The sequence below is a fragment of the Homalodisca vitripennis genome, chromosome 4 (assembly GCF_021130785.1).
Source record: "Homalodisca vitripennis isolate AUS2020 chromosome 4, UT_GWSS_2.1, whole genome shotgun sequence".
In the NCBI taxonomy this organism is placed as follows: domain Eukaryota; kingdom Metazoa; phylum Arthropoda; class Insecta; order Hemiptera; family Cicadellidae; genus Homalodisca; species Homalodisca vitripennis.
Window position 1 is genome coordinate 172,454,127 of NC_060210.1, and position 27,978 is coordinate 172,482,104.

A 27,978-nucleotide genomic window follows, 5' to 3' on the forward strand; every position below is an offset into this window, starting at 1 on the left:
TGTATATATATATATATATATATATATATATATATATACAGTATATATTAACATTTTTGCTTGTATGCCAATGGCTGCAGTCTTGAAAATGTTTTATTGGTTAAGACTGACTAACAAACTCATCCAAGCTTTTGTGCAAGTACTGTCTTTATACTAGGTTTGGTCTGCAATATTTTAAAAACTACAGCAGTTATTGTGTTCAAAACTCGCATTATATTGCATAAGCCCATCCAAAATTTATATTATATGGATTCTGGGGCTCATGATTGGAGGAAATGCAAAACATCTTGTGTAAAATCAGTTAACTATTACCAATGACACATTTTCATATTTAGTATTTTATATTTTTGCTGGTTTTCAGCAAGTCCTGATTCCAGAGTTGATTACAGTTAGAAAACTATAGGTTCAGTTTATGTAGTTAGTACATAGTACATATCACCTTTTTTTAAATACACATTTTAAAAATTTAAATACAAATAAGAAATTAGTAATGTTATTATACACCTTAATAAGATTTAAATATCAACTTTAGTAATTTGGGTAGTGCAAAAATAAAATACATTACAATTTAAATGTGTAAGGTTTATTGACAATAAACTTCAATTACTGTTCAAGAGAAAATGGCAGAAGGAGTAATGTATGTACAGTTACCTGACTTCTACTACAATATATGATAGTCGGTATGTTTTAAGCTGCAGATTGAATAATCTCAGAGTAATTTCTTAATCTTGCTTGCAATGCTCATGTCCACATACTTGTCGCCAATACTGACAATCATGCCTCCAATAATATTGGGGTCAACCTTTGTTTGCAGAAGTATGTTCTCTCCCTTCTTGGCAAAAGATTTCAACGCTGCTTGGAGCTCCTGTTTGGTTGCATCATCCAAAGGCTGAAAAAACATTTGAAGGATTAATTAAAATAAAACAGACTATTAATTGTCTTCAAAGATTTTAGTATACTATTACATAAAAAAAATTCATGTAACTACTAAACCAAAAAATAAAATCTAATAAATAACAACCAGTGCTTGCCTAACACTACAAAATATAATGAAAATGGCTGAAACCAATTTTGAAGGTTTCTGTGTTATTTATTTTGCCCACAACAACACTATAAATAATTTATTTTAGAGAAAAAGAAGTTTTTTAGTCTGGCTGATGTTTTTGTGATAAACATTTTTATAAGAATACCATGGTTTATATTCTTTCATTATTGTACCACATTTTCTTGTAGTAGTTATATAAATATAAGTAGAAGACATTGCTGATGAATGTGAAGACTGATTAATATAGTAATAAATAACAAAAATATCTGTTCCTTAATTTTCTGTTAACAGAAGCTGGTTAGTAAACACTACAGACTTATTTGATCAAGTTCTTTTGTTGTTGCTGAATGTCTTCTTCTGTTTGAGGAATCAAAATTAAGTCTTCAAATAATTCTGGATAATATGAGAGTACTGACTCACACTGGACTGGACAAGGGATCTCAGTGAAATGTTCTGTTTCTTGTCCAGCTTACAAAGTTAGCTAGGCAAACTTTATTACAACTTCTAAGTTTACTATATAAGAAGATGTATTAACTCCCCAGATATCTCCTTCAGGAAAATGGCATTACCTTTAGCGTAGACAAGTTTTATTCACAACCAAAAGCTATGCTTAAAAGCTTCTTAAGTGTTTTTTCCTTCCTTCCCCTTATTTATCCACGGTTTTGTGTTTTAAAAATTATTCTACTTTTTTTAGCAGTAGTAGGTGATATTCGCCTAAAATAGCCATTTCTGTGCTTAAAAATATCAATATTTTGAAAACTAAGCGGCTTTAATTAGAGGCATGTTTTTATTATTTAGGCTTGTCACTATCTGCCCTATCACCCCTTTGAATATTATTGGTGAATTACCAAGACCCTCTGTATGCTTATATAAAAATAAATAAACATAAACGAATAAAAAATAAATTTATATTCTAATATATATATATATATAAATATACTTTTTGTGATTCAATGTTTATTGAAATTATACATATATATAGGGTGTTCACAAAAGAATGTCACAAACTTCTGTGGCTGATATTACTCATAATTTCAAACCTAAAAGTCGTATAAACATAGTTCGAGAAATTTCTTGTTTAGATGCTAGCCGCCATTTTGTATAAAAATGTAATATCTCTAAAAACTACTAACCCTTTGAGTGCCGCAGCGTCTACATAGTAGATGTTGTTAAATGTGCATAAATTGCCGGCAATCTACCCAATAGACGATTTGTATTTAATTAATATCACATATAATTCATTTTTGTTTTGACAAATAACTTATTTCACACGGCAATCTATAAGTTTCGAACAATCAATTGTGATTGATTTTTTATTGTTCACCGCCCCCTTGTAGTTATTGCCATCAGAAAAAAAACAGATGACGCAATAGTTGGTCAGCTGCTACTTGTTTGCCATTAACTACACAGTTTTCGTTTGTTGTGTGTTTACATTGTGCTAGTTTCGTGTGTTTAATGCTAAAAACTGTTGTTATTACTATTCTGCAATTGTGTTTCAGTAAAACTTACAATGCATTTATAAACTTCTTTTTTCGTGTTTAGTGACGTATATTTTATTGTTGGATTGGTGATGAAGTAAAAACGCAAGTTCCAATCAAACTATTGATTTTAGGTGAAGTAAGGTTATATTGTACGCCTGTGTATATTTTTATATACTTTTTATATAATTAGTATTTTACAGTCGTCTTACTTCGTTGAGTGAAATAGGATAGTTATAATAATATTGTTTCTAAACTTTTGACAAACTTGAACAAAAATTGCTTTTTGTTGTATTTTGTATATATTGCAGTATCTGGTTAAATATTACTGTAACACACCATATTATGCATGATTTTTGTTCAGTTTTTCATGCTCTTTCATATGGTATAGCCTAAAAAAAATTTAAAAAAATATTGTATAAATAAAATTTTAGTTCAAACTTGAAAATTTATTTTTTTCATTTTTTAGATTTTTTGCTATAACCTATATTCTTTTTGTGTAAATAAAAATAAAATTATAATATTATATGGAAAAAATACCTTGTTTTATAAACACACAAACTAAAAAAAAATTATTCAAATCGGTTGAATAGTTTTTTTAATATAGTTTTTTTCACACACGCTTGCAAAACAGAAGGAAATGCTCCGGCAATTTATGCGTGATGACTTGGAAAATATGCCGTGGCACTCAAAGGGTTAAGCTAAATAAATATAATTTGGCACATATGTTTAAATAGATAATAGAAATAAAAAAAAAACATTTGTGTTGTTTTATTTAATATTAACAAAATGGCATTAGTTGAATATGTTTAAAGTCAAATAACAAAAAAACCAGTATACCTGTAGTTATAAAAATGTACTAAAAACCAACTATTTGAATAATTTCATTACAATTTCAACAGAACTTGTTTAAATGAAGTCTGTAATTTCATAAGCGAGCACGACTACTTAAAGGTAAACTTGCACAAGTCAAGAGCAGTACACATTTTGTCTTTTGGTAGAGATCAGCTGATTTATAACAGAAATTACTTGGTTGTTACTATAATAGCAATTTCAAATAGTAACCCAGTTTTTTTATGATAATTTGCTAATAAATCATTATTAACATTAACATCAAATAAAGTGTAAAAGGATCTGTACGTCAGTATGGAATAAACTGAAAAAGTTATTTGGAATCTAAGCTAGTGTTGCTTGTGATGGTTATCTTATTTTACGTGACAATTATCAGAGAAGTAGACGAGTGTGTTTATGATCAAAAGTCTAAATAGTACTTCAACACTACGTTACTTCTTACATTATGATTTGGTTATTAGAAAACTGTTCTAAGACTGTCTAGTATTCTGAATATTGCTCAAATGTATTATATTCTTACAACTCTTCCAATTTTTATATAATTATCCTACCAAACATGTGATTGCTACATATAAAATTAATATTTCCTCCAATTTTCTGGTTTATGATGTTTGAGTAACTTTATAAAGTAAACATGTGTATTGCATTGTATAGTTTAATCTGACAGTTCTATATTGACACTTGACAAACCCTTATTCTTAACTGAATACTGTGTAGTACAATAAATAAATTGTTACCTTGGCTGTCGTCACTTCGCACGGAATCTCACCACGGTGTGCAGACATGATTGCTTTGAATGAGTTGATTATAGCATTTAGATTTTTTAACCTGCCATTCTCTGCCAACAATCCTGTGACAACAAATAATTTTATATTTACGTTGTTTTAGGGTGACAAAAACCTTTTGAGACACAAATATATCTGGATATTAGAATTTCTAGTTAAGTAAGTATCCAGACAGAAATTAAACTTGATATTCATTTTCACTGGCAGAGATGCCATTGATTCCCACAATTAAATTATTAGGATTCAATGGCCCATGGCCATTACCATTGGCTTGGGCTAGAGTTTTATTTACACAATAATCTATAGTCAGACTATCTTTATTCAGTACATAAATGTATATACACTTACTTAGTAATTAAAAAGTGAGTTTGTATTAGGTATATAATTAATAAATAAAAACATGCATAACAAATACATGAATAACTTAATACAAAAATAATGTATTACTTCATTTTCAGGCTTAATATGAATATATGAAAAACACAAAATAAAACTTTGAATTAGCTAACTGGCTAATTGGCTGAAATGTAACTTGTAAATATCCTATTAATATTACAATGCGAAAGTTTGTGAAGATATGATTTTTGGATGTTTGATACTCATTCACAAAAAATAAAGAGGACAGATTTAAATGAAATTTGGTATGGATATTGCTTCGATATCAGAATAATACATAAACATATTATCCCAAAATACTACTCATTATAGAATTATAATTCCAGAATTTTGTATTTACATGAACAAAATACAATCTGTCAAAGTGTGCTGCAAACAGTTATGACTGTACTATTATCTGAATTTTAATAAAATACATGGCAACAGTTGAGAATTAAAATTTGGTTTGGGTATTCAAAATTAGTCTCCTTTGACATTGTGGGATGGCATATTTATAGCAGCTGTAGGAACAAAAACTGAGAGGCTGGGCACTAATATGACTAAATGAACCATTAGCTCTGTGGCTTTAATTTGAGGACAAAATCAAGCACAGAGAACCCAAGACCATTGTGAATGGTACCACAAAGCAATGCACCAGATACAAAGTGCAATTTTTTATGACAGAAAGCCATCAACAGAGCAGTGGGTCCATTTTGCACTGAAGGTATACAATACTGATTTATTACGTAAAAATGTATATACTTTCCTAGACTGAACCAAGAGAATAGGATGATATAGTAAACAGAGATAGGAAACAAGAGCAGAGTTTACAGTTTCAGGCTTCAAGATATTCATACCTTTGAAGAACTAATAGCAAGAGAACAAAGCAAAGACAGCTAGCTGGGTGGCCCCACAAAATGCATGCCTAATGCATTTCATTAGGGAATTTAAAGTAATCGTAAATTATTTATACCAAAGTAGATTACAAACACTGGAAATATAATTTATTTGAACCAGAATTACTTCTATGGGCAAAATCTGAATAATAAGAGTCAGTCTCAATCTTGCTTAACCTCTGATCTTTACCGTAAACACTGGTATTATATCTACTTGATACTTAAATTCAATGAAACTAATAATAATCACACATAATTTTCCAATGAAAATTTGCATTTGATTTATTGCAAAATTGTGTGATTATTAAAAAAATCTTCATAATTTAATTAAAACAAATTCCAATTGCTCCAAGCATCTTTATACTTGATCCTTCCTATTTCTGTTTTAAAATCATCATAGGACATTATGTAAATTTATAAAATATGGACTATTCCACACAGGCCTAAAATATGTCAAGTGTTACTGAAATCATTGGCGCTATTCTATCAAATGTTATGGAATGTTGTAGATATTGAGTATTACTCGATTTATTTTATTGGTACTTATAAAAAATGTTTCACTCTCCAACTTTAGGGCCTTAAAATACTGTTTGTTAAACTTATAGTCCAATTATTCAAAAAGGTATCAGGAGATTGCAATATCTTCCAGTGACCATTACTTATGACAGGAGTGTTTAGTATGTCATTGAAAAAGGATATGCCTGTGCTGTTCAATCGTTCAACTGGAAATGGTGTGCATAGCTGCGTCTAAAAGTTAGTATTATATACTGCCACCTATTGACACTCAAAATTTAGAAAAAGAAAACAAATATTGAAATGTCAACCCAGTTGTACGTTTAAGACAAATTGTAATACTTGCAAAATTATAAGATTGTATAATTCATTTACTAACAATAGAAAAATTAATCGAATTAGAAGAAAAATCAACAGTAAAACTAAAAAGGTAATTTATCAATTAACATAAAAGGACTATCCAGAAAGTAGATTGTTTCATTCTGTAGCCGCTAGGGGCTGCTATCTTGGCCATTTTGATGTTAGGACGTTTCTCCGCTAAGTCGCTATCCAACCGTATTAGTGACAGAGTACTGAAGGAAACAGGATTTTTACGGACATTTGCCATCGTTCAGTGAAACAAAAAATCAGTAACACTACGTTTCGAGATCTGCAATCTGATCTCTTCTTCAGGTAAATAACCTAACACATAATTACAAACTAGGCTAAAATAAACAAATCATACCAGAGCGTTGTGACACGCCTAAGTCAGAAATCACAACCACCATATTGTATGTCAACTTCACTAACTCTAAAACATGCACTTAATAAAAAACTAAACACTACACTAATTATTAAAATTGAACTACAGAATACAGGTCACAATATGTCTGCATTTGTCGACCAACCACCTACGACATTCTTAAGACTTGTTTTTTTTCTTGTTTGAAATCAAATTCATGAATTAATTCAAAGAATGTCAAAGCTGAAGCCATTGTGCCATTTTTTTTTTGGTGTCAATCAAACATCTTTGGCACTCAGCAAGCACAAATCTTTTTGTAGTCTAAATGTTCTATTACAATAAAGTAAAGAGAAGATCTCTAGATTTCAGGAAATTCCCAAAAAAAAGGCACTTATTGTAATGTAATCTATGGTTTTCTCTAAGCACTTTATGGACTCGTTCAACAAGGCCGTCTGTAGTGACATACTTGCGTCCTTAACCTTCTTCATCATGTACATCAGTTTGGCCATCTTTAAACTTTCAATACCATTCAGGCACAACACCATCACTCATAATGTTTTCTTGGTAAACACGGAACATTCTCCAATGGATTTCTGATGCACCATTCTCTTCTGCTTGCAGGAAATTAATAACACTCCTCAATTCATATTTGCTGGGAGAATCAATAGAGGTGGCAACTGCAGCTCAGCACAAACTGGTGACTCGAACTCAGCAATGAAAATGTTGTAGTGGGGAAGATCCACACCGCTGACCTGCCACTTGTCTAGCTACCATGGCGTAAAATCAGAGGTTAAAAAAAAAACAACGGCCCTCGTACTACACTTATCAATTGGATAACTCCCTCCTATACATGTGATAATGTTTTAAAACAATTTATTAATTAAAAACATTAAATGTCATTTTCCTATTGAAGCAAATTTTACACATTCCATCGATATACAATTCACATTCAGCAATAAAATACCTTTCATTGGTATTACTTCACTTGAACATGCAAGGATAACATTATAATTACAGTAAACTTCAGTTAATCTAGCACATACAGGACTTGAGGCATACCGAGTTATCAAATATGCTGGATTATTGGATATATATCAGAGAAATACTGCAGACATAATAAATAAACAATTACAGTAAAACACATTTTTATCATTCAAATATAACTTTCAGGTAGTTGTAATTATATGTAGATCGTTGGTATTACTTCACTTGAACATCCCAAGATAACATAATTATAGTATTTGACACAATACATGAGTACATTCAGATTCATAAATAAAATAGCTGTCATTGGTATTACTTCTCTTCCTATGTGCCAGGATAGCATTATAATTATAGTATTTTAGACAATGCATGAGTATATTAAGTTTCAGCAATTAAATACCTTTAATTTTGTACCTGACTTTAAATGCTGATATAACATTGTGTAGTATTTTACACAATCCATGGGTATTTTCAGATTCAGCAATGTACCTTTCCTTTGGTACCTTATTTCATTAATTTTTTTTAAAGGCTGTGTTCTTTCTCCAGCTTAGTTTTTGAAAAAGGCAAATCTTCTGTTAGGCTATTGTTGTTATGTGTGTTAATTCATCAAACATTTCTTCACCAGCTTTAAGTCTGTCCCCCAGATCCAGTACATTCTAAGGTTCTGATATCTTTAAGTCGTATAGTAACTGTTTGAGGAAACTGTTTTCGTAAAGCAGCGTATTTTCAAATTATGCTGTAAGCAAAGTCTCATCGTCTAAAGTTTTCTTATGTAGTGAGACTGTAAATCTTGTTTTCAATATGCTTAAGATCTTTGCTATTATTTTCATAATTTTAATCCTTGACATTTCCAAACTGCATTTCCTTTTTACTGGTTTTTTTTTTTTTTTGAGCTTGCTGTTTGACCAATTGAGATATTTAGAACGGAACTACCTTTTGCAGCTACTAGTATAACAGAAAGCTGAGTATTTTACTACTGTCAGATACACCACAAGGATACTTGGACACAGTGTTTTGTTCAGGATAGTGAAAAAACAAATGTATATATATATATATATATATATATATATATATATATATATATATATATATTGTTATAAAATAAAAATGAGCATACAATTCTTCAGTCAGGTTTGTTTAACTAATATAAACAATGAGTTGTTATAAAATGAAATATTCTTATTGTAATAGTCTATTATACAGATTATAACTTTTTGTATGAAGTTATAATCTGTATAGCAGATAAGATTTTGTTTATAGTGAGGATAAAGACCAAATACCTGATTATGTGATAAATGAAACACAATTTGACTAATCCTACTTACCAACCAAATTAGCAGTTGGTGGTGACATCTTCATAGTTGATGCAACCTGCTTCAAGGCTTCAACTTTCAATGGTCGTTTCAGAGAAGGGTCGTTGATGAATTCATTTAACTTCTTGTCAGTCTTCAATGTTCCCTTTACAAACAAATTATGATTATTATTAAGGTTATTTTCTATATAACTTTGCCTATAAAAGGAATGGTCTTTGAGTGTTCGTGATTATAAATGTGGTATTATCCTGAGGCCATTATTTTTGGAAGAGTTTTTCTTACTAGGAACCTAAAAAACTACATTATTAAAAAAAACAAACTTTACTTGACTTTCTGTGAAAATTACATGTAATTATGAAAATCAATTCTTGTTTTCTGCCTCCCAAGAGGAAGAGATGTCGACAATGTCAACGAGAAGGAGGCCATTCAGTCCCTATCTACTATTTAGAATATATAAGGTAAAAACACATATTCAAAATTAACGAGCACTCACGTGATCTGAACTGAAATTTTTAGTGGTATAGTGAGGGATGTTTTTCTTTTATCGCCAGAAGTGCAGGGTGGTACCAAAGGCACCACTGAATCCCACACTGATGACCAAGGGCATTTCTGATCGCTACTTTCCTGATCTCAGATCACATGTCAGATCGACCAGCGTAATCTAACATTGGAAAAGTTGTATGACCTGGAACGTGATATGAGGTTGGGAAAGTACTAATCGAAAATGCTGCTGGCCATCTGTTAGCCGTATTGCACACGTAAAGTGGCAAGACATTTGTGAATTGAAAAATGTAAATGACAATGAACAAGCCATCAGTTTGAATATAAAAAGAGAATATGATGAAAAAGCGCCTTTTGCATGCCAAAAAAAGTAATTGAAAGGAAAGCGTGCTAGAAGAACCCAGATATACAGATTACGTAACTAATACTGGAAAGCAAGGATGAACGAAAACTGGGAAGCACACAGATTAGCAAGAGAGTGGAATAATAAATTGTCCTCAACAAAAAACCCAGAGTTTTGGGATTCTCTAAAGAAATGTGAAATTATATCTGAATGTGAAAGTGACGTTAATCTCACATCCAACTTCAAGGTGGAAGAAGCTGCTCCTGAACACATAAGACCTATTTCCATCCTACCAACTATGTCCAAGATTTAGGAAAATATAGTTGTTTGACAGGTGATGGATTTTGTTAAAACAATGCTAGAATATTTACATTGTTACAGTCTGGTTATACAAAAATATCATATTGCCAGCACTGTTCTTACCAGTATGATAGGTGATATGCTGGATGCAAAAGACAAGGGGTATGTTGTTGTGCTAGGGAACTATATATGTATAATTACACATATATAGTTCAATTACATGGATAACATGGTCATTACTTGTAGGTCAATTACATGGATAACCAACGTTACATGAAGTCATTACTTGTAGGACAGACTGCAGATTGTCAGGCTGGGAAGTGAAATATTTGGACAGTTGATGATGAAAAGAGGTGTTCCACAAGGTAGTTGTCTGGGGCCAACTCTGTAAAACTTGTTCACAGCTAAATTTCCAGTTTGTTTGCTGAGTTTCACTGCTGATTTATATACAGATGACTCCCAACAGCTTATCTCTTATTAGTTTTGTCAGATGGAAACAGCCACTGATCAGATGAATTAGACATAGAGTGAATTGTTGAATGGTAGGTTATCAATGGACTGACTCTCAATGTTGGTAAGTGCATGGTTCTACACCATGTGCCTTACTAGAGGCCCTTAACGAGAGTGGTGTAAGGATTATGCTAGGTGGAGAGAGTTTGGCAGTCTGTGAAAAGATCAAAACTCTTGGACTTATGTTGGACAGCAAACTCACTTTCATATTATGTACGGTATCCAGTGTGCTTTACACAGGCTCAAGGGCCTTTACAGGTTTTAGAATCTACTGCAAGAGACAGTAAACTACAGTCCATACATTCACTGATTCTATCAGTGCTTTTTTATTGCTATCCTGCATATGGCAATAGCATTTTAAGAGGTGACACTGAGCGAATACAGGAACTCCAGAACAGTGCCATTACAGTTCATTTTCAATCTTGGACGATTCGCTAACGTATCTGGTTATAGAGAAACCTTAAATACACTACCTGTGGAAACCATATGTAGGATACTTACTAGCTGCATGATCCACAAGGTTCTTTCCCTCAGGAACCTCTCAGTACCTAAGTGAGAGACTAACATAACGGGTTGAGATTTCACAGTGAAGCACTCGCCATGACCGGGAGCTTCACTTTTACAGACTGACAAGGGAGGTCAAAAGAAGAAGTTTCTCGTTCTTTATCAACTCGAATGAATAAAGGCATTTTAATTTTATTATTACAGTATACCCTCTGTAATCTGGCACTGCGCTAGTTCGGCACTCCAGTAATCCGGCGTATTTTGACAGGCGTGGGGTGGAGGATTAAAGTTGAGACATGTTACTGAAAACTGTGTTAACACACAACCTACGATCACTCAGTTGTTTACCCGCTGTTCACGTTAACAGTGTTAGTGGTTATCCGTGTTATTTCTACTCTGCTTAGCGTTGTAGTTTGTGCTTAATTTATATTTCAAGACAGTAAACAAAAACATAAAACTCTAACTCTGCTTCAGAAGAACGAGATTTTAAAGAAACTTGATAAAGGCGATAAGCTTGATAACTTCGTAAAAGAACACATTGACGTTCATGACTGCTAAAGCAGTCTTGGTGAGTGACTGCTGTAACGCCTATTCAAATCCTTGAATTCCCTCCAAAATGCCTGACTGCTAAAGCAACATGACCTTTAACCACCTCCAAAGAGACACTGTCATATCTCGTCCCTAAACTGGAAAAATAAAATTAACATGCCCTGACTACTAGTAATAAGGAGATATACTAGGAAGGAAAAAAAGTATGACTGCTATAACACTCATGACTCTCCACATCTAAATTTAATAAATGGATCATGACTGCTAAAGCAGTCACTATGTTTGTAACTAAATAACAGATTTTATTGTTACAATGTCAAGTAAATACAGTACGAGAAATGAGTAAATATAAAACAGCAAATAAGTATTAAACTCTTAAGATACAAATTACAACGTTTTAGACTACAACTTGAAAAGAATTTTATAGTTTGTAGTTTGGCTGTCAAAAGAAGCAACATTGTTACTAAGAATGCCAATCTGTTTCTTAGTCTTATTGTTTTTGTAACACTGACAACATCTCAGGTAGTAGGCTGTTGACCATTTCCAATTATCTGGTGGCAGAATTGTTTCAATATCGTGTGAATGACTTGGTTGATGAACAGAAGCTGGAATTTGAATAATCTTCTTCTTAGATGCAACAGTGTTACGATGCCGTGAGTAAGGTCATTAGGAAGTCTTATATGATCTTTTATAAGTCTCTCTGAATTCAAGAAAAGTAGTTGTAGATTGGGAATGTTCTATGTAAATATAAAAACTGTTGTGTGTAACTGTTGTTTGTTATATCTAACAAATGAAACATTACTTTCTTGTACCACTGTGTACTTTTCCTTGGGTAAGAATAATACAATCCCATTTGATCGATGCGATCAATGCCAGACATAAACTAATTGTATTTACTTATTTTGACTGGTTTTACTTGTTCAACACCATAGCGATTTTGATGAGGTACCATTTTAGATTGATAACCTATTGTTATTTCGAGAACCTCTCTTTTGTTGCGCCATTTCAACACACACACATCTTCATATCTCGCCCAAATGTGTTCACTTTTTTTAAACTATATCTTCTGGGTTGTTCTTTTGATTCCAACAAAGAGTTCCAGTGCTGTGTGTTTTTCTCGAAAGAAGGGCCTTTGAAAGTGAAATACTATTGTAATAATTATCCATGTACACATAGTGACCTTTATCTAAGAAGGGTTGTAGAAGTCGTAAAACAAAATACTCAGTTTTATTGCCACTGGTTATGTCATCTGTTTAGCCCTTATAAATCTCAACGTTCAAGACATATCCATTAGTATTACATAGCTCATAAAACTTGATGCCGTATTTAGATTTGTTTGTTCTTTATATAAACACGGAAGAAAAGTCTACCTCTAAATAACAAGCTTTCATCTAGAGACAATGCTTCACTTGGTGAGTAGTTCACTTGGTGAGTAAGCTTTTTGAAAACTCTCAAGTAATTTGTTCAACAACGGACTAATTCTAATCAGTCGATCATCTTTATCACTCACTTCTTCAGGAGTTGATTAACAACAGCTGAAACAACTGGTTATTATCACTGGTTGTTAAACAACTGTAGCAGCTCAACTGCTACAGTTTGAGCAACGTAATATTTGCTCAAACCGCCTTCCACTCATTCTATAAGAGAATATGGGTGGAAATATATCAGAGCCCGTAGAAAAAATTTCTTAAACGGCAAAATTCAAGTTGACCTCTTAGAAGTCTAACAAATATTTTCAACTCATTAACAGTTACTTGCTTGAAATCCTTCATTCTTCGACCTTTTGTATGTGGATGAGAACGATTGTCCATCATAATGCCATAGTTATTTTCTGATTGACAAATCGTGTTGTAAATCTCATCACTTTACAGCTGATTAAAAACATCGGAAGGGGTTACATTATCAGGTAATTCTAATTGTACACCACTTAAAGCATTGTCAAGTTCAAAATCTGGAATAGACCTTTCATCATTCAACCAAACCAAAGGTAGAGGTTTAGTTCTTTTTGAGGTAGATGGTTGGTTCATATCTACTACCACCTCTTCCTCTGAGGATTGCTCTAGGTCTATCTACGTAAGGTGTTGTTTTACTTGAAACTGCTGACACATTATTGTTTTCACTATCTGACTCTTTATTATTTAAAACATTTTGAATAAGAATACTTACAGTCTCAAAGTTGTGGTCACTTACTAAACTTTCATTTCTAACACTTTCAACCTCACTTTCTTGTTCAAAATCAAATTCAAGTAAATCCACAACATCACTTCTACAATCTATATAACTTTCATTTGGTAAATCTAAAACCTCAGTTACTGTTTTAAATAAATCACCGTTATTTTTATCCATTTCCACAGCATAAGCATTCCATACAGTCACAGACAACATGTGGATTACGACTGCAACACTTAGGTTATGAAAGGGCAACCACCTACTTGTAAACAACTATTTGCTGAGGGTAATGTTTGCCCAAAATTACAACTGTTTATATGAATTAATTTTGCTTGATCACTCAACGCTTTGTTACATTTAGAAAATTAATTAGTTTAGTTAATATTATTTTTTAAATTTTGACTGCTAAGTAGTCATGACAATATACGGTATCTCCGCCATGACTGCAATAGCAGGCATGTCAACTGACACGATTTATTATTATTTATATCAATCGCTTTTGTCCTTTAATGTGTTAATATGGTGTCGGTCGCGTAAAGATACGTGACATATGGAGCAACAGTGAAAAGATTTGTTACAAAAGCAATGATGATGTGAAAAGTGCAAGGAAAACATTGAAAAGGGGGAATTTTCTCAGGTTGAACATAGCATACATTTTCAAGAAGGAAACAAAAATACCCCAATTTCAGGGGAGATTCTTAAAGAAAAGGCAAAGGTATTCTATGAGGAAATAATGGAGAAAACCTAATTTAAAGCAAAGGAAGGATGGTTAGAAAAAATAGTGGTTGAAAAAAAGTGTTTTAGAATTCAGTTGTTAAGTACAACGGGAAAAAACTATCATGTGATGTTGCTGTAGTCAAAAAATTCAAGGAAAAGTTTAAGCAAATCAATGAGGAACTAGACTTAACTCCCGATCAAGTCTATAATGCAAATGAGAGTGGTTTATTTTAACCGCTTTTACCGCAAAATACTGCAATGAATGCCTTTGCAACTTCTGTGAAATGCAGAAGAAAATGATGTATCTGCTAGTGATAGTCTTGTTTTAAAGAGACTTCAAGAGAAAGTATTAAAAGCGTCTTTTCAAGCCAAGAAACAAAAGAAAATCAAAAAGATTTTTACTTCAATGCAATAGACCTACTGCACCATAAGTTAAGGTTATGTTAATTCTAGTGTGATACATCATTGATAAAAGCCAATTATTACATACGTATAAAGAAAGTTTCATGAAAATGTTTTAATGCCTTTCATTTAAATTTAATACATGAGTACTGTAATAATAATTTTGAATAGTGTTCAGCGTAATAAAAAACATGTTTTGTAAATCTTAAGCCTTTTTATTCATGGATTTCCAATAATCCAACATTTTTACTAATCTGGCTACACCGTCGTTTGTTATCTGCCAGATTAGTGAAACTCTATTGTATTTTAATTTATATCAATGTGGGCTTCCTCGCACTTCTGGTGAAAAAAGAAAAACTTACCTCCAGATAGTATCCAAAGTTAAGCTCAGATCACGTGAAGTAAAATAATAAGGCAGTATAAAAATAAGAAAACAAATGTTCAATTCTTGTGAGGGGTATTATTATTAGGAACAACAAAGTACATTTCATTTAAATAAAAAGTAATTTTCCACTTAAATTTAAATAATTATAGAATTACATTTATTTAAAAATTATATAATAAGTTTAATTTAATGTCGAGTTAAAGCTTATTATAAGAAAGAATATGCTCCTCATGTAACTTACCAGATTCTCAGGATGATAATGTTTTAATGGTAATAGAAGGTAATAAAAAGGGAGTTCAACAAATAGGTTCAGCCCTTAAGACAACTGGTTTTGCAAGGACGTATTTTACGAAACCTCCCATCACATTTCTACCATTTTCATTCCTCTGAAGGTAACACAGTATTATGCTACAGATTTTTACTGATTTACATTCTCATGAAATATAAACTGACCTTACATTTTAAATACTTTTAGCCACAATTATAATTTTTAGGATCACATTATATACAGGCTGAGTATTTTACTTAGTTTATCCAAGCATACTGAAACTATCATGAGTTATTATGCTCAATAGTTAAATGTTGTGGATGATAAAATGTTATCTAGAATAAGTGTCTATAATAGGCTATATTACGTTTACATATGTATTCAATCAATAAAGTACTTACCTGAAATTTAATTAGCTCTGATTCAACAGTTTCCAGCTGTTTCAACTTTGTTGCGGCTGAATAAAGTGCAGTTGCATATCGCCCTTCTAGTCCAAAAATTTGAATTGGAGGCTGAAATCACAGAAATACTTTTAAAAGTGACTCAGAGTGATAAAAAAGAGAGTAAGGTAAAATCATACTTTTATAATTCAATTAGAGTATAATTTACAGGCGGTTTTTAACTAGAACTGGAAGAACAAAGTATTATACAGACAATAACAATTCCTTTATGTCTGAAGATAATATACATATATATAATTACATTGTAATTTAAAATTTTGATTGAACGTCTCATATTTTTGAAACTCAGTAAGAGAATTTGAACAGAAAAGTATTGTAATGTTCAATTCAGCTGAATTTGCATTTAATTGGGTAAATTTGGACTGATCACCTGAATAAAAATGTTGTCTTCTGTAGAGCATTTCTACAGTGACCCACTACCATTTATGAGCTTGGCTGTGCAGATATTGCCTATACTGATATTACAGGAGTAACATTAGTAATTTAACAACTGTAAGCCACCTGTTTTCAGATATTTGAAGCATTATCTAGTGAATATTGGACTCTACCTGTTAAGAGACGGTTGGAATTCAGAACAAAGACTTGTTGTCTGATATTTTAGTGACTGGGTTATTGTTAGTTAAAACTTAAGTTGGGTGCAGAACATGGTGTGTCGACCTTATTGAGGATCAGTACATTTTAATGTGAAGAGTGTTTCTTGGAGGCCTGTTGCTGTCTACCTATGAAGGTGAGGATACGGTCCTGTCCTCCCTCATTGCCTGACACTATTGCTCTATACCCAGTCACTTGGGTGCTATCATTTCTGACCGTCTTGCACTTATTATTAAGTCAGTAGGGCTACACTCTTCTACCAGGTCACTAATGGATTACATGCATTAGTGTTTGAATTCAATGTCAGCATTGAGAAGAAGCTCTTGGATTTTGTTGAAGGTACAGGGATAGCCGAACCCTACTACGGAATTTATAGTGTGCAATAACCTTACATTGACACATTGGGAACTAAGAGTCCTATATCCCCCCCCCCCTCTGTAATCTAATCTAATATACCCTCCTTTCACAAGGATTAAACAAACGGCAAGAATAAAGTGTTCACTATCCTTGTTTGTGAATAAGTATTTGTTTCTTGCACTGTCAATATCAGACTGTTTGTCTTCATTTTACAATAAAATTTAGACTGTTTCAACTCGACTTGTTTACAATAAACTTATTTCAAAGTTAACACCATTTTGATACTCTGGAACCGTGGCCAGGTAGGGTATACAGTTTGTTGGATGGCACATTGCTTTTTTAATTTACTCTCCAGCCACTTGTAAAACTCAAAACTATGTATCAAACTATATAAATGTTTATATTTATGGAAAGCTTATAATTGTACCACATTATTTAAAAAAATCCATCCTAATTAAATATTTATAATCGCACTGGAACCAAGTGAGATAATCCGGAGGTTCAAATAACCTGGGTTTAAAACCCGGTGTCTACAGTACAATAAAATACATTATTAATTCACTAAAACCTACATTTGTAATAATTTTAATATGAAATAGTTGGGATAATATGTAAAACATTATATTTATTGACCAGTTTAAACATTCTGTTTTTGGTCCCATCAAAACTTTTTTAACAAGTTTCAGTATAGTATATAGTTGTAAAATGTTTTACTAATATACATATTTGCTTATTTTAAGCTATCATGATATATTAAGAAATATGTTTTGGTATAACACAAAAGTTGTACTTTTATAAAAATATTGTATAATGATAACTAGTATGGACCATTATTGAACTCAATGTTGCTCATATAGAAATTAAGCGGACAGAAAGTCAGACCGAAGAAAAACTTTAGTCAGTCCTATAAACCAATACGCTTTGCTATCACTCAGCCAATAAATAAAGACGGACTGGATCTTATAGAAATCAAAATTAATAATAAAATTTCATGCTTTTATTCAATATTTACAAAAAATTTATTTTAAATTTTATTATAAATGTGCTAATCAATATAAAATGACGATAGCCTATAAAAACAAAAAGAATTTTTTCAAAATTATTACTTAATTGGATTTATCTGAGCCTGACCTAAACTTAAACTGTAAGGTCTATGTGTAACAAATAACGAAGTTGTAAAACATTAAAAGTGGGCCTACTTTTCACGTGACGAGCACACCATTTCATTTTTCTATTTTGCACTATGCAAAAATAAAAACCTCAAATTCAAAAATTCAGCCGGTATTGATGAAATTTCTTCCAAAGTATTAAAATTTTGTGCTGACGAACTAGCCCCCCCATTGGTTGCCATATTCAACAAATCTTTTAAAGAGGGTCAATTCCCCTCAAAATTAAAAATTTCGAAAGTATTCCCTAAATTTAAAAGTGGGTGCAAACATGATGCAAACAACTACAGACCAATTTCACTGATTTCAACATTTTTCAAAATTATGTGAAAGAATTGTTCTTCAAAGACTCCTGGACCATTGCGCTCAGCACAATCTCTTAAATGAAAACCAACATGGATTTACAAAAGGGAAGTCAACTACAACGGCATTGATCAAACTAATTGAATCAGTGACAGACAGCATTGAAGAGGGAAAATTGACCACAGCTTTGTTTCTTGATTTAAGTAAGGCGTTTGATTGCCTCAGCCACAACTGAAGAAATTGGAATTGCTTGGAATCAAAGGGACAGCAAATAATTGGTTTGAGAGCTACTTAAAGGGTCGTACCCAACTAGTAGAGCTCTACCACTCATCAAATGGTATCACAAAGGCAGTGAGATCAAAAGTCCTTCCAGTGCTGAGAGGTGTGCCACAAGGTTCCGTATTAGGACCAGTGATTTTCATTCTCTTTACCAATGATCTACCCCAACACCTAGGAAACTACTGCACACCTCTAATGTATGCGGACGACACTACCTTATTTCTGACCCAACGTTCAGCAGATGGCCTTGCGGTCTCATCTTATACAGCTCTCAACATGGCCATCCAATATTGCTATGGAAATGACCTTGTAGTAAATCCATCAAAGACTAACCAGATCGCTTTTGGAAGGAGAGCATCAGAAGTCCCAAACCATTCCAGATGTCAGTATTGAAGATCATTTAAAATTCCTTGGAGTAACAGTGGATACCGAACTAAATTGGATTAATCACGTCAACAATCTTAGTAAAAAAACTCAACACTGGTCACTTTGTCATCAAGCAAATTCTTTCTCTCAGTAGCCTTGAAACAGCAAAAATAACTTACTTTTCCCTTTTTGAGTCTCACCTGCGCTATGGTCTTGCTGCCTGGGGTGGAACTACTGCTTCAAATCTCCAACGGATACTTATCATACAAAAGAAATGTATTAGAACACTGGCGGGACTACAACCTCTGGAGAGCTGTAGAGAGGCATTCAAGTCTCTGAGGATTCTCACTGTCATTTCGCTTTACATTCAAGAAGTAATAATGTACGCTGATGGGGAGAATCTTCCAAGGACCAATGATGTACACCACTACAACACCAGAAATGTACACCTCTACAGCCTTCCTGTACATCGTCTGAGGCTTTATGAGCGAAAACCATCATATATGGGAATGAAGCTCCACAATCTCCTACCACCTCACCTGCTGTCCAAAAGAGGAAAGGAACTCAAGATAGCACTACATCAATGGCTTCTTAGACCGGCCATTCTACACGCTGGAAGAGTATCTTCAAAAAACCTTTTCCTGATGTTAATGTATTTAATGACACTGTTTATAATCTCAAAGATTGTAAATAAAGATATTCTCATTCTCATTCTCACCATGGCATGATCAGTCTTGTGGTCGTGACACATCTTTTTATAGATTGTTGCTTTCATCAGCCATCTTCCAAATTTGTTATTGTCCGTTTGTTATTTATTGCCGTCTGATGTTATGTAAAATAACAATAATAGAAAATTCAAGGCTATTTAGACCTATACAAAAAAATATTCAAGAGTTTTTTTGTTAAGAGTAGTTTATATTGGGCCAACACAAATGCTTTCGGTCAACAAAATATGCTGAAGCAGCACATTCTGAGGTCCCCCACAATCTAATGAAGAACAAAGAGCATCTCTTGCGAGAGTATGTAACTGATCAAAATTCTAGATATTCTGAATACAAATGTATCTGGTCATTAATGTGGGCTGGGAAAAAAAGTTGAGAGTGCAAAGAAATTTTGTAAATTTACCTAATCATAAATTCCTACTATTTTACAACATAAGCCTTGTTGATTTAGATGTAGGTACAAGTAACAGTACTAAAATTTGAAAATAATCTAAGCAAACTTAACCAATACTACTAGTACTTTACAGTAACAATAGTAAAATGCCAAAAAATTACATTAAAAAGATAAATGTTTTTTCTTTTTGTTAAATGTGTTACACACTGCGTAAATATAGTTGATCAATGAGTAGCAGTGACAACAGTTACCAATAAATACAGCTGGACGTAAATTTCTTCATCCAAGGAGTGCCTCCTTCACCAACTTATCCTTTACAACCTTTAACTTTAATTGTATTTGATTAAGGCAAGCGATATGGGGAGGTATTTTGTTAAAAATTTTTAAAGGCATGATATGATGGGCTTTTTTCAAATAAGGAGAGATTATGGTGGGGATACTGCAATTTTGTATTGTTCCTTTTATTAAAGTAGTGGGTGGAAGTAAACTCATTATATAAGGCAAGACTATCACACACTAACTTTATGGCTTTATTAATTCATATATTTTCCTGTTAGCGTCAATACCTCAAACTGTCTAAATAATGGTCGACAACTAGTTTATTTTTTTAAGCAATTGTTCTAATTTCTCTTCTGTGGGACGTCATATTCAGCTATAGCCTCCTCTGACCACAGGGCACCCAGACAGACTCTCTGTCTTCTGTTTTTCAAATATGAACAAAAGAAACTGAGAGGTGTGTTGCATAACCCATAATGATCCAATTTACAAGCAGGTCGTCATAGTTGATACAGTCAAAAGCCAGAATTTAAGGTAGGCCTGGCTGTAAGCCAGGTCATAGAGTGTACCCTGAGCAGAGCAACTGTCTTAAAGGGCACATTCCTCACCAATCCATCCATTTCATCAACTGTGGACTTGGTCCCTCCAGAATCCAAACTGTAACAAATGGATTCAAACAAATGGTATTGATTGTCAAATAAGTAGCTGGATTAGAGCCCTACTCACAGACAGAGTGGTTACTACTACTCTTGTGGGAGCGAACATCAGTGCAAGGGCTACAAGGAGCTGTTCCCAAGGTTTTTCCTCTTCTGTGAAACCTAGTTGTGGACGACCTGCTTGTGTCTTTGAACAACAGTGATGTCTTTGCACTGGGGTATGGAAATGACATTGTGATTCTTGTGAGTGGCAAGTTCAACACAATAGTCACGGAACTAACCAATGCTCCTCTAAAAATGGGAAACAGGTGTAATGGGATGGGCCTTAGTGTCAACCCCACCAAGGCTGCTGTGGTTGCCTTTACAAGATGGCATCAGTTGGAGGGTATTGGTCCATTCTTATTGAGGCTCTTCTGTTAAGTTAAAATCCGGTCAAGTACCTGGGCTTAATTCTTGATAGGGTTCTGAACTGGGGACCTCATCTAGAAAGGGTTATCGCCAGAGGGAAATAGTCTGATGCAATGCAGATGTATGATAAGTAAGTCTTGGAGACCGAGGCTTTTAAATAAAATAAATAAGGCCTTTATTCTTGAGCGGATTTCAGTTTACAATCTGTTTTACAAATCGACTCACGGAACTAACCTTTTGTATTGGCTTTGTGTCTCCATGGTTAGACCTGCACTAATATTTGGCGCAGGTCTGTTGTTGTCTGGTGGTCAAAAACAGAGGACAAGATGGTGGTAGCTAGTCTGCCTAGCATCCAAAGGATGGCTTGCCTTGTTATCACTGGGGCTTATCCAAGTGCGCTCGGAGCAACTCTAGACTGTTGTTTCAATCTCGCCCCTTGGACATTGTCATTTAGGCCAGGGGTGCCCAACCTTTTTTACCCAAGGGACACATTGTAAAGCCTTTATGGCCAGGCGGGCCAACATCCCAGGGGATTTGGAACCCCAAACAACTGAGTTGGGTAGGGGTTACGTCACCGCACCGCGCGCTGTGCCGTGCTTTACGCGCGCGCTCTATTCGCCAGCCGGCACCCACCACCGTAGTCAGTGAAATCTGTCTGCAACTACTTTACTTCTTTCAACACTCATACTCCACCAAATGAATACGGCTCGTTCTACGTGAAATCGGCTGGACTGCTTGGTTCTCAAAATTTGTATTTATTTAATATTTCAAATGCTTGTAAACAAATTTGGTTGTTTTGGCAACAAGGCGGGCCACATAAAACTAACTCGCGAGCCGAATACGGCCCGCGGGCCGTAGGTTGGGCAGCCCTGATTTAAGCTATAGCCAGGAGGAATGCCTACTGTCTTCAGTAGGTGGGACTTTGGCTGGCCTCGGGCTGTAACAGGGGGTACTGCTGAATTAACATCCTGATTCAGGGGAATGCTCTGCCTATGATCTCTGATCAGGTACCACAAATATTTTACTTTGACAAAACCTTTAGGATTGTTATACCTTCTAGGGAGGATTGGTCGGAGGTAAGGAAGCCTCTTCCACCAGCAGAGCTAGAATGGTTTACTAATGGCTCTGAAACAAGAAGTGGCACAGGCACTGGAATTAGGGAGTGAGATCATGTAGGGAGCAGATGGTCTTATACCAGAATCTTTGTATGTGATATGAGAGTAAGACAATTAGCATTTTCACAAATAGCCAGGCAGTATTAAAGGTGTTAAAACTCTTGTGTGTTCAACTCCAAACTTGTCTTGGAGTGCTATCAAATAGTTTCTTCCCTTGACAGAATCAACAATGTAACTGCTTGTTGGGTTCCTGGTCATGAGAAAACCAGAAAATCTCTCGAATGAAAGAGCTGATCTTGGGCTCAGCATCTAACATGACGGGACCTCAACCGTTCTGTGGTATTCCTAGGTGTTAATCCTTTAGGGCTGTCACAAAGTGGGACTGGGTTCACGCTAAACATGACAGAAGGTGGAGGCTGAATCCAGATCTGATAGAGAGCAGAATGGTCCTACATGGTCACCTAAGATTGGAAGCATCTTCACAGAGTCTGCATTCTCCGAGGTAATGTGTGACGAGCAGGAGGAAACTGCTGAACACCTGCTCTTTGACTTGACCCTGCAATAGCAAGGGAGCACTACAGCACCTTTGGTAAGCTGAAAAAAATGTACTTATATCGCATAATAACATTCCATAGTGTAATAAATCCATTCCTAGTCACATTGCACGAAATGGTCTCGGCTGTTACTGATTACTGAATAACCTAAAACCAGAAAGTCGTTATGAGAACACCAAATCATTCAGTCCAACTGTTATTGAAATAAGAGTATCCCGATAATAGGTTACCACTTTAACCTGTTACTGACACTAATAAAGCCCATCTGTAATGGCAGCAATTACAATGGTTATGTATATGTTTTATTTGTGTTAAAAGGATCCTTTAACCATGAATATTGATGATTCAATAAATCATGAATATCGATCATTTGAGTGTTGGACGTTTATTAGACTGCAGCCATCACTTGCATACCTGCCAGATTCCAAGGCGCTCAAGTTGGCCAGCAGGATAAAAACTTAGCAAAACAGTTATTATGAGTAAATTGGTTTTTCCTATTTGCAACCATGAAAGTTTTAAAGCAATTGGTAAATGTTATGTGAACAAAAGTAATGAAATAAAGTACTTTAAAATGCACCAGATATCCAAAAATTTTAACTGAACAACAACCTTCCTTGTCAGATATTCAGTGATTACTCATTCTAGGTTAAAACATAAAAACACTGTAATATTTTGTTGGTCGTTAATTTGATAAAAATTGGTATATGTTTAAGAAAATAAAAAGTTCTTTAGCTGTGGTTTTGTTTCACTAAGAGGCTTTGTTTCACCATATATAATAAATATGACATCTTAAAATCATTGCACATACATTGCTAATATTGTCTTGACACTAGGCACTTTTGACTAGAATAAAAAAAATTGTTTGGTTACAGTTTGATAAAGGACATACAGATCGATTCATTATAAATATTGATATCGATATTGCTAGACATCAATAACTTAATAATATGTCCTCCTAAAGAAAAAAAAAATATATATAATATATATAGTTTTAGGGAGTGGAAATCACAAATAACTTTATTTTTTAATAATTTAAAGTTTTACTACGATTGACTGCGGATTACATGAGCAGTTCAAATATTAGAAAACTAACTTAGGCGTATTCCTTTTTAATCAACAATTGTGGTTTTTCAGAGTGGGAGTATAAGTTCATTGTGTGTTATTTTTAAATCAAGAAAAAGCTATTATTATGTGATCATAATATTCAACTTGTTTGTCAACGACATCATCAGCCACCTATCATCGGAATATCTCCTCTCCGCAGATGACCTCAAGATATTCAAAGAAATTTACTCTCGTGATGACTGTCCTCAATCTTCAACGTGATCTGAACCTAATTGCTGAGTGGTGCGATGATAATAAGATGGTCATTAACTCAACCAAATGTCTTACAATCACCTTCTGTCGTCTGAAGAATCCTGTTGCTTTCAATTACACTGTATCCGGCGACATCAAGCGAGTGACCTCGATAAACGACCTTGGAGTAAGTTTGACTACAAATTTGTCACCCGATGCACACATTGATGCGGTATCCTTGAAGGCAAACAAAATGCTAGGATTCATTTTTCGAATGTCTAGAGGGACGTTCGGTGACGAGACACTACTGCTCTTGTATAAGGCTTTAGTTCGGCCTAATCTGGAATATTGTACTCTTGTTTGGTCCCTTCATTACGCATCTCATATTCACAAACTACAAAGTATTCAAAACAAATTTTGCAGACTTCAAGGAGTCCGGAGAGGTGCAGCCTATCGGGAGGTCTCTGTCCCCACACTTGAGCAGGAATTTCTTCTGCCTACGCTGGAGTGCAGAAGCAGAATGTTTGATATTATTTTCCTGCACAAGCTTATCAACGGGGCGATCGATTCACCAGAGCTTCTGAGTAGGATATCCCTCTTGGTGCCTGCTGGAACCAGATCCAGGAATATGTTTTCAACCTGCCACCACTCAAACAATTACAGCTACCACGGTCCTATTGCTCGACTTCATAGGCGTGGAAACAGCATTCCTTCCGATGGTGATATGTTTTATGACAGCATCGCACACCTTAAAAAGAGACTGCAACAGTAATGAGTGATAGAGTTTTTTTCCCCTTAATATCAGTTGGAGATGATGTTTGTGATTTTTCACTATTGTAACATTATTTCACAAATCTTAATACTTATTTATTATTCCACTGCATAATCACTACTTTCTGTAATTTAATTAGTTGTTATTTATTTTGTTAATGTTATATTTAAGTTGCATGAAAATGTTCTAGCAGAGTAATAGTTAAATGTGTCATGCAATACTTGTTATTCATTTATTGTTAAGTATTGTTAAGTTGTTATTGTCAGAGTGAGAGTATAAGTTCATTGTGTGTTATTTTTAAATCAAGAAAAGCTATTAATATGTGATCAGAAGATACCTTTTTGAAAATATGATTCAATTTGAATGCATTATTTTCAATTGTCCTTCTGAACAAAACAACGTAAGGTTTTAGGGTATTGAATTAAAAATAACAAATTTTAGAATATTCAAAGTGGAACTACTTTTCTTGAAGATACTAGGAAGTTATGGTTAGGTGAATTTGCAATATTTGTGTTTTATTAAGTTGCCTTTCCTATAACGCAGTAATGGCTAGAGGCATCCATGTTCAGATCATTTAAAATTTTAATTTTTACTGATAGGTACTACCTTGAGGGTTTTTTCATATGTCGCCATCAGTGTGGGGCAGCCCACACAGATGGCCAGAGGCACTTGGGTTAGGCTGATACAAACTTTTATTCTTAGGTCTAAATTAACAAAAATGTCTTTGAATTTGGTCAAATTTCCCTGATTTCAATATTAATGTTATTTTAAGTATCCAAGATGGCGTAACCACTGATGTCGGCAGCAACCAATACGGGGTTGACCTACGATCATAACAAGACCATATGACGTCCGTAAAACAATGAAATATTAGTCTGGGCAAAAAAAATTAGTGGTTACACTTTTAAAGTTATGGAACTTTTTTAATTGTCATTTACACCCATTGAAATCTTATATTGCTCTGTTCAGAAGGACAATAGCAATAGGTTAATAACGTGAAACTCTGAAACTCGTATCTTGCCGGGTCGGCCATTAAATTCATAATTACCAAATTATATTTATACACAATTCACCTGCCATTATTAAAAAATATTTAAATACAGTAACCAGTCTATCTATAAAAGGTACAAAATTAATAATAAAACTGGAGTAGGCTCAGCCATAAAATATTAGCCTTTTTAGAACCTTACAAGCTAGATCAAAAACTTATAATTTTATTGAATTCTTTATTTTTAACTTCTTATCAATAGCTTTACAGGTTGAAAAAGGTCAAACACGAAAAATAATATCACAATAACACAAATTATTATAAAATATTTTGTCAAATTCCCTACCTTAATCAACTGCTGTTTTACAGATGAGGTTGAGAGGGATCTGACCTGAAATAAAGAAATGTATGAATGATAGAAATGTTCATATTACACATTTATAACATTATGTATTTATTTTGTGCAACTTACAATAATATGAAGAGGGTTTGTTGCCATTTTCTGAAAATATTAATTAATAAATTAATAACAGTGGAAAGAGACCGTTTGAGGTCAAGCAAAACTTTACAAGGATGAATAAATTTTCGGGAGTCTGCACTAGTGGCCCAGTCTGCTAAAAAAAATTACAACTTTGATTATACAGCTGATTTGAAAACATCATTTTTTTCTTAAATTGTTAGCTCTAGCTTCAGAAAATCCCATGCCGCCTCGACGTACTATTTTATTTTTGACGCACGAGTCTGGTACGGATCTAGGATAACTTCTCGCTAAGGGTCCATCAGGAAATCCTAATCCAAAAAGTACTTCGGATAAAGCACCCTATCCATGTTACATTTATATTACGTCTGCAGATTGTTATTTTTTGAAGTGAAAACTTCTTTAGGCGCGTTGAGCGTTTTGGTAGAGGGTAAAATCCTCGGTTCGCGTCACCGACATGCTAATGATACTAACCTGCATGAAAAAGTCAGTCTCGCTGTGTTTTTTAACCGTAGACTTGGCCGCGGACTACTAACCTGCATGAAAAAGTCAGTCTCGCTGTGTTAAAACTGTCCCGGCGGAGTATGAAAACAGACTGCGAAAATCAGTGACCTTTACGGCTTCCTCTCGCGATTTAAAAGTGAAGCCAATGTCGTACAATTCTGTAAGATGCGTCAAATTAAAGCTCTTAATATTGGCAATCTATTGGTTACATTTTTAAATATTAAAAAAATTTCGAAATAATTTTGATTATTGTTTACATTTTACATAGCGTTTACAATGACAAGAAAAAAGTAGTAAGCGAGGATTTTTTTTATTTTTTGGTCAGACAAAATTTGTCAGCGAGAAAGTTGTGTGAAAATAGATGAATATTTTTTTTTTGTAATTTATAATTTTTTTATTGGAAGTTTAGTTTAGCCTGTAGTAGCGTATGAAGTGATGAGTGAACGTTTCTGCCGGAACTGTAGTTGGCGCATTGGCTCACTGATACCGTATTAACTCAATAAATTAGTTTATTGTGCAATAAAAATACCTTTACGAAAGAACCAAGTTAATTTAACTAATTTATTAGTTTTAAAAATATTGTGGGTTTAATTGTTATTGCAATTATATACTTTATCCGTAGCAATAACTGTATTATTTACAACGGTGTTCAACTCACTGTTGTTCACTCGGTGTTTACTCA

At 33.8% G+C, this 27,978-nt stretch overlaps 1 protein-coding gene across 1 annotated transcript; it reads right to left on the reverse strand.

The window, feature by feature from the left end:
• Positions 1-567: 567 nt before the first annotated feature.
• Positions 568-26,926, reverse strand: LOC124360645 (ATP synthase subunit O, mitochondrial). The gene is made up of 6 exons (XM_046814452.1): positions 26,787-26,926; positions 26,661-26,705; positions 16,012-16,122; positions 8,975-9,107; positions 4,113-4,225; positions 568-889 (listed from the first exon to the last, which is right to left on the reverse strand). The coding sequence occupies exons 1-6, from the start codon at positions 26,811-26,813 to the stop codon at positions 710-712; spliced, it is 609 nt and encodes a 202-aa protein (XP_046670408.1). The 5' UTR covers positions 26,814-26,926; the 3' UTR covers positions 568-709.
• Positions 26,927-27,978: the final 1,052 nt, after the last annotated feature.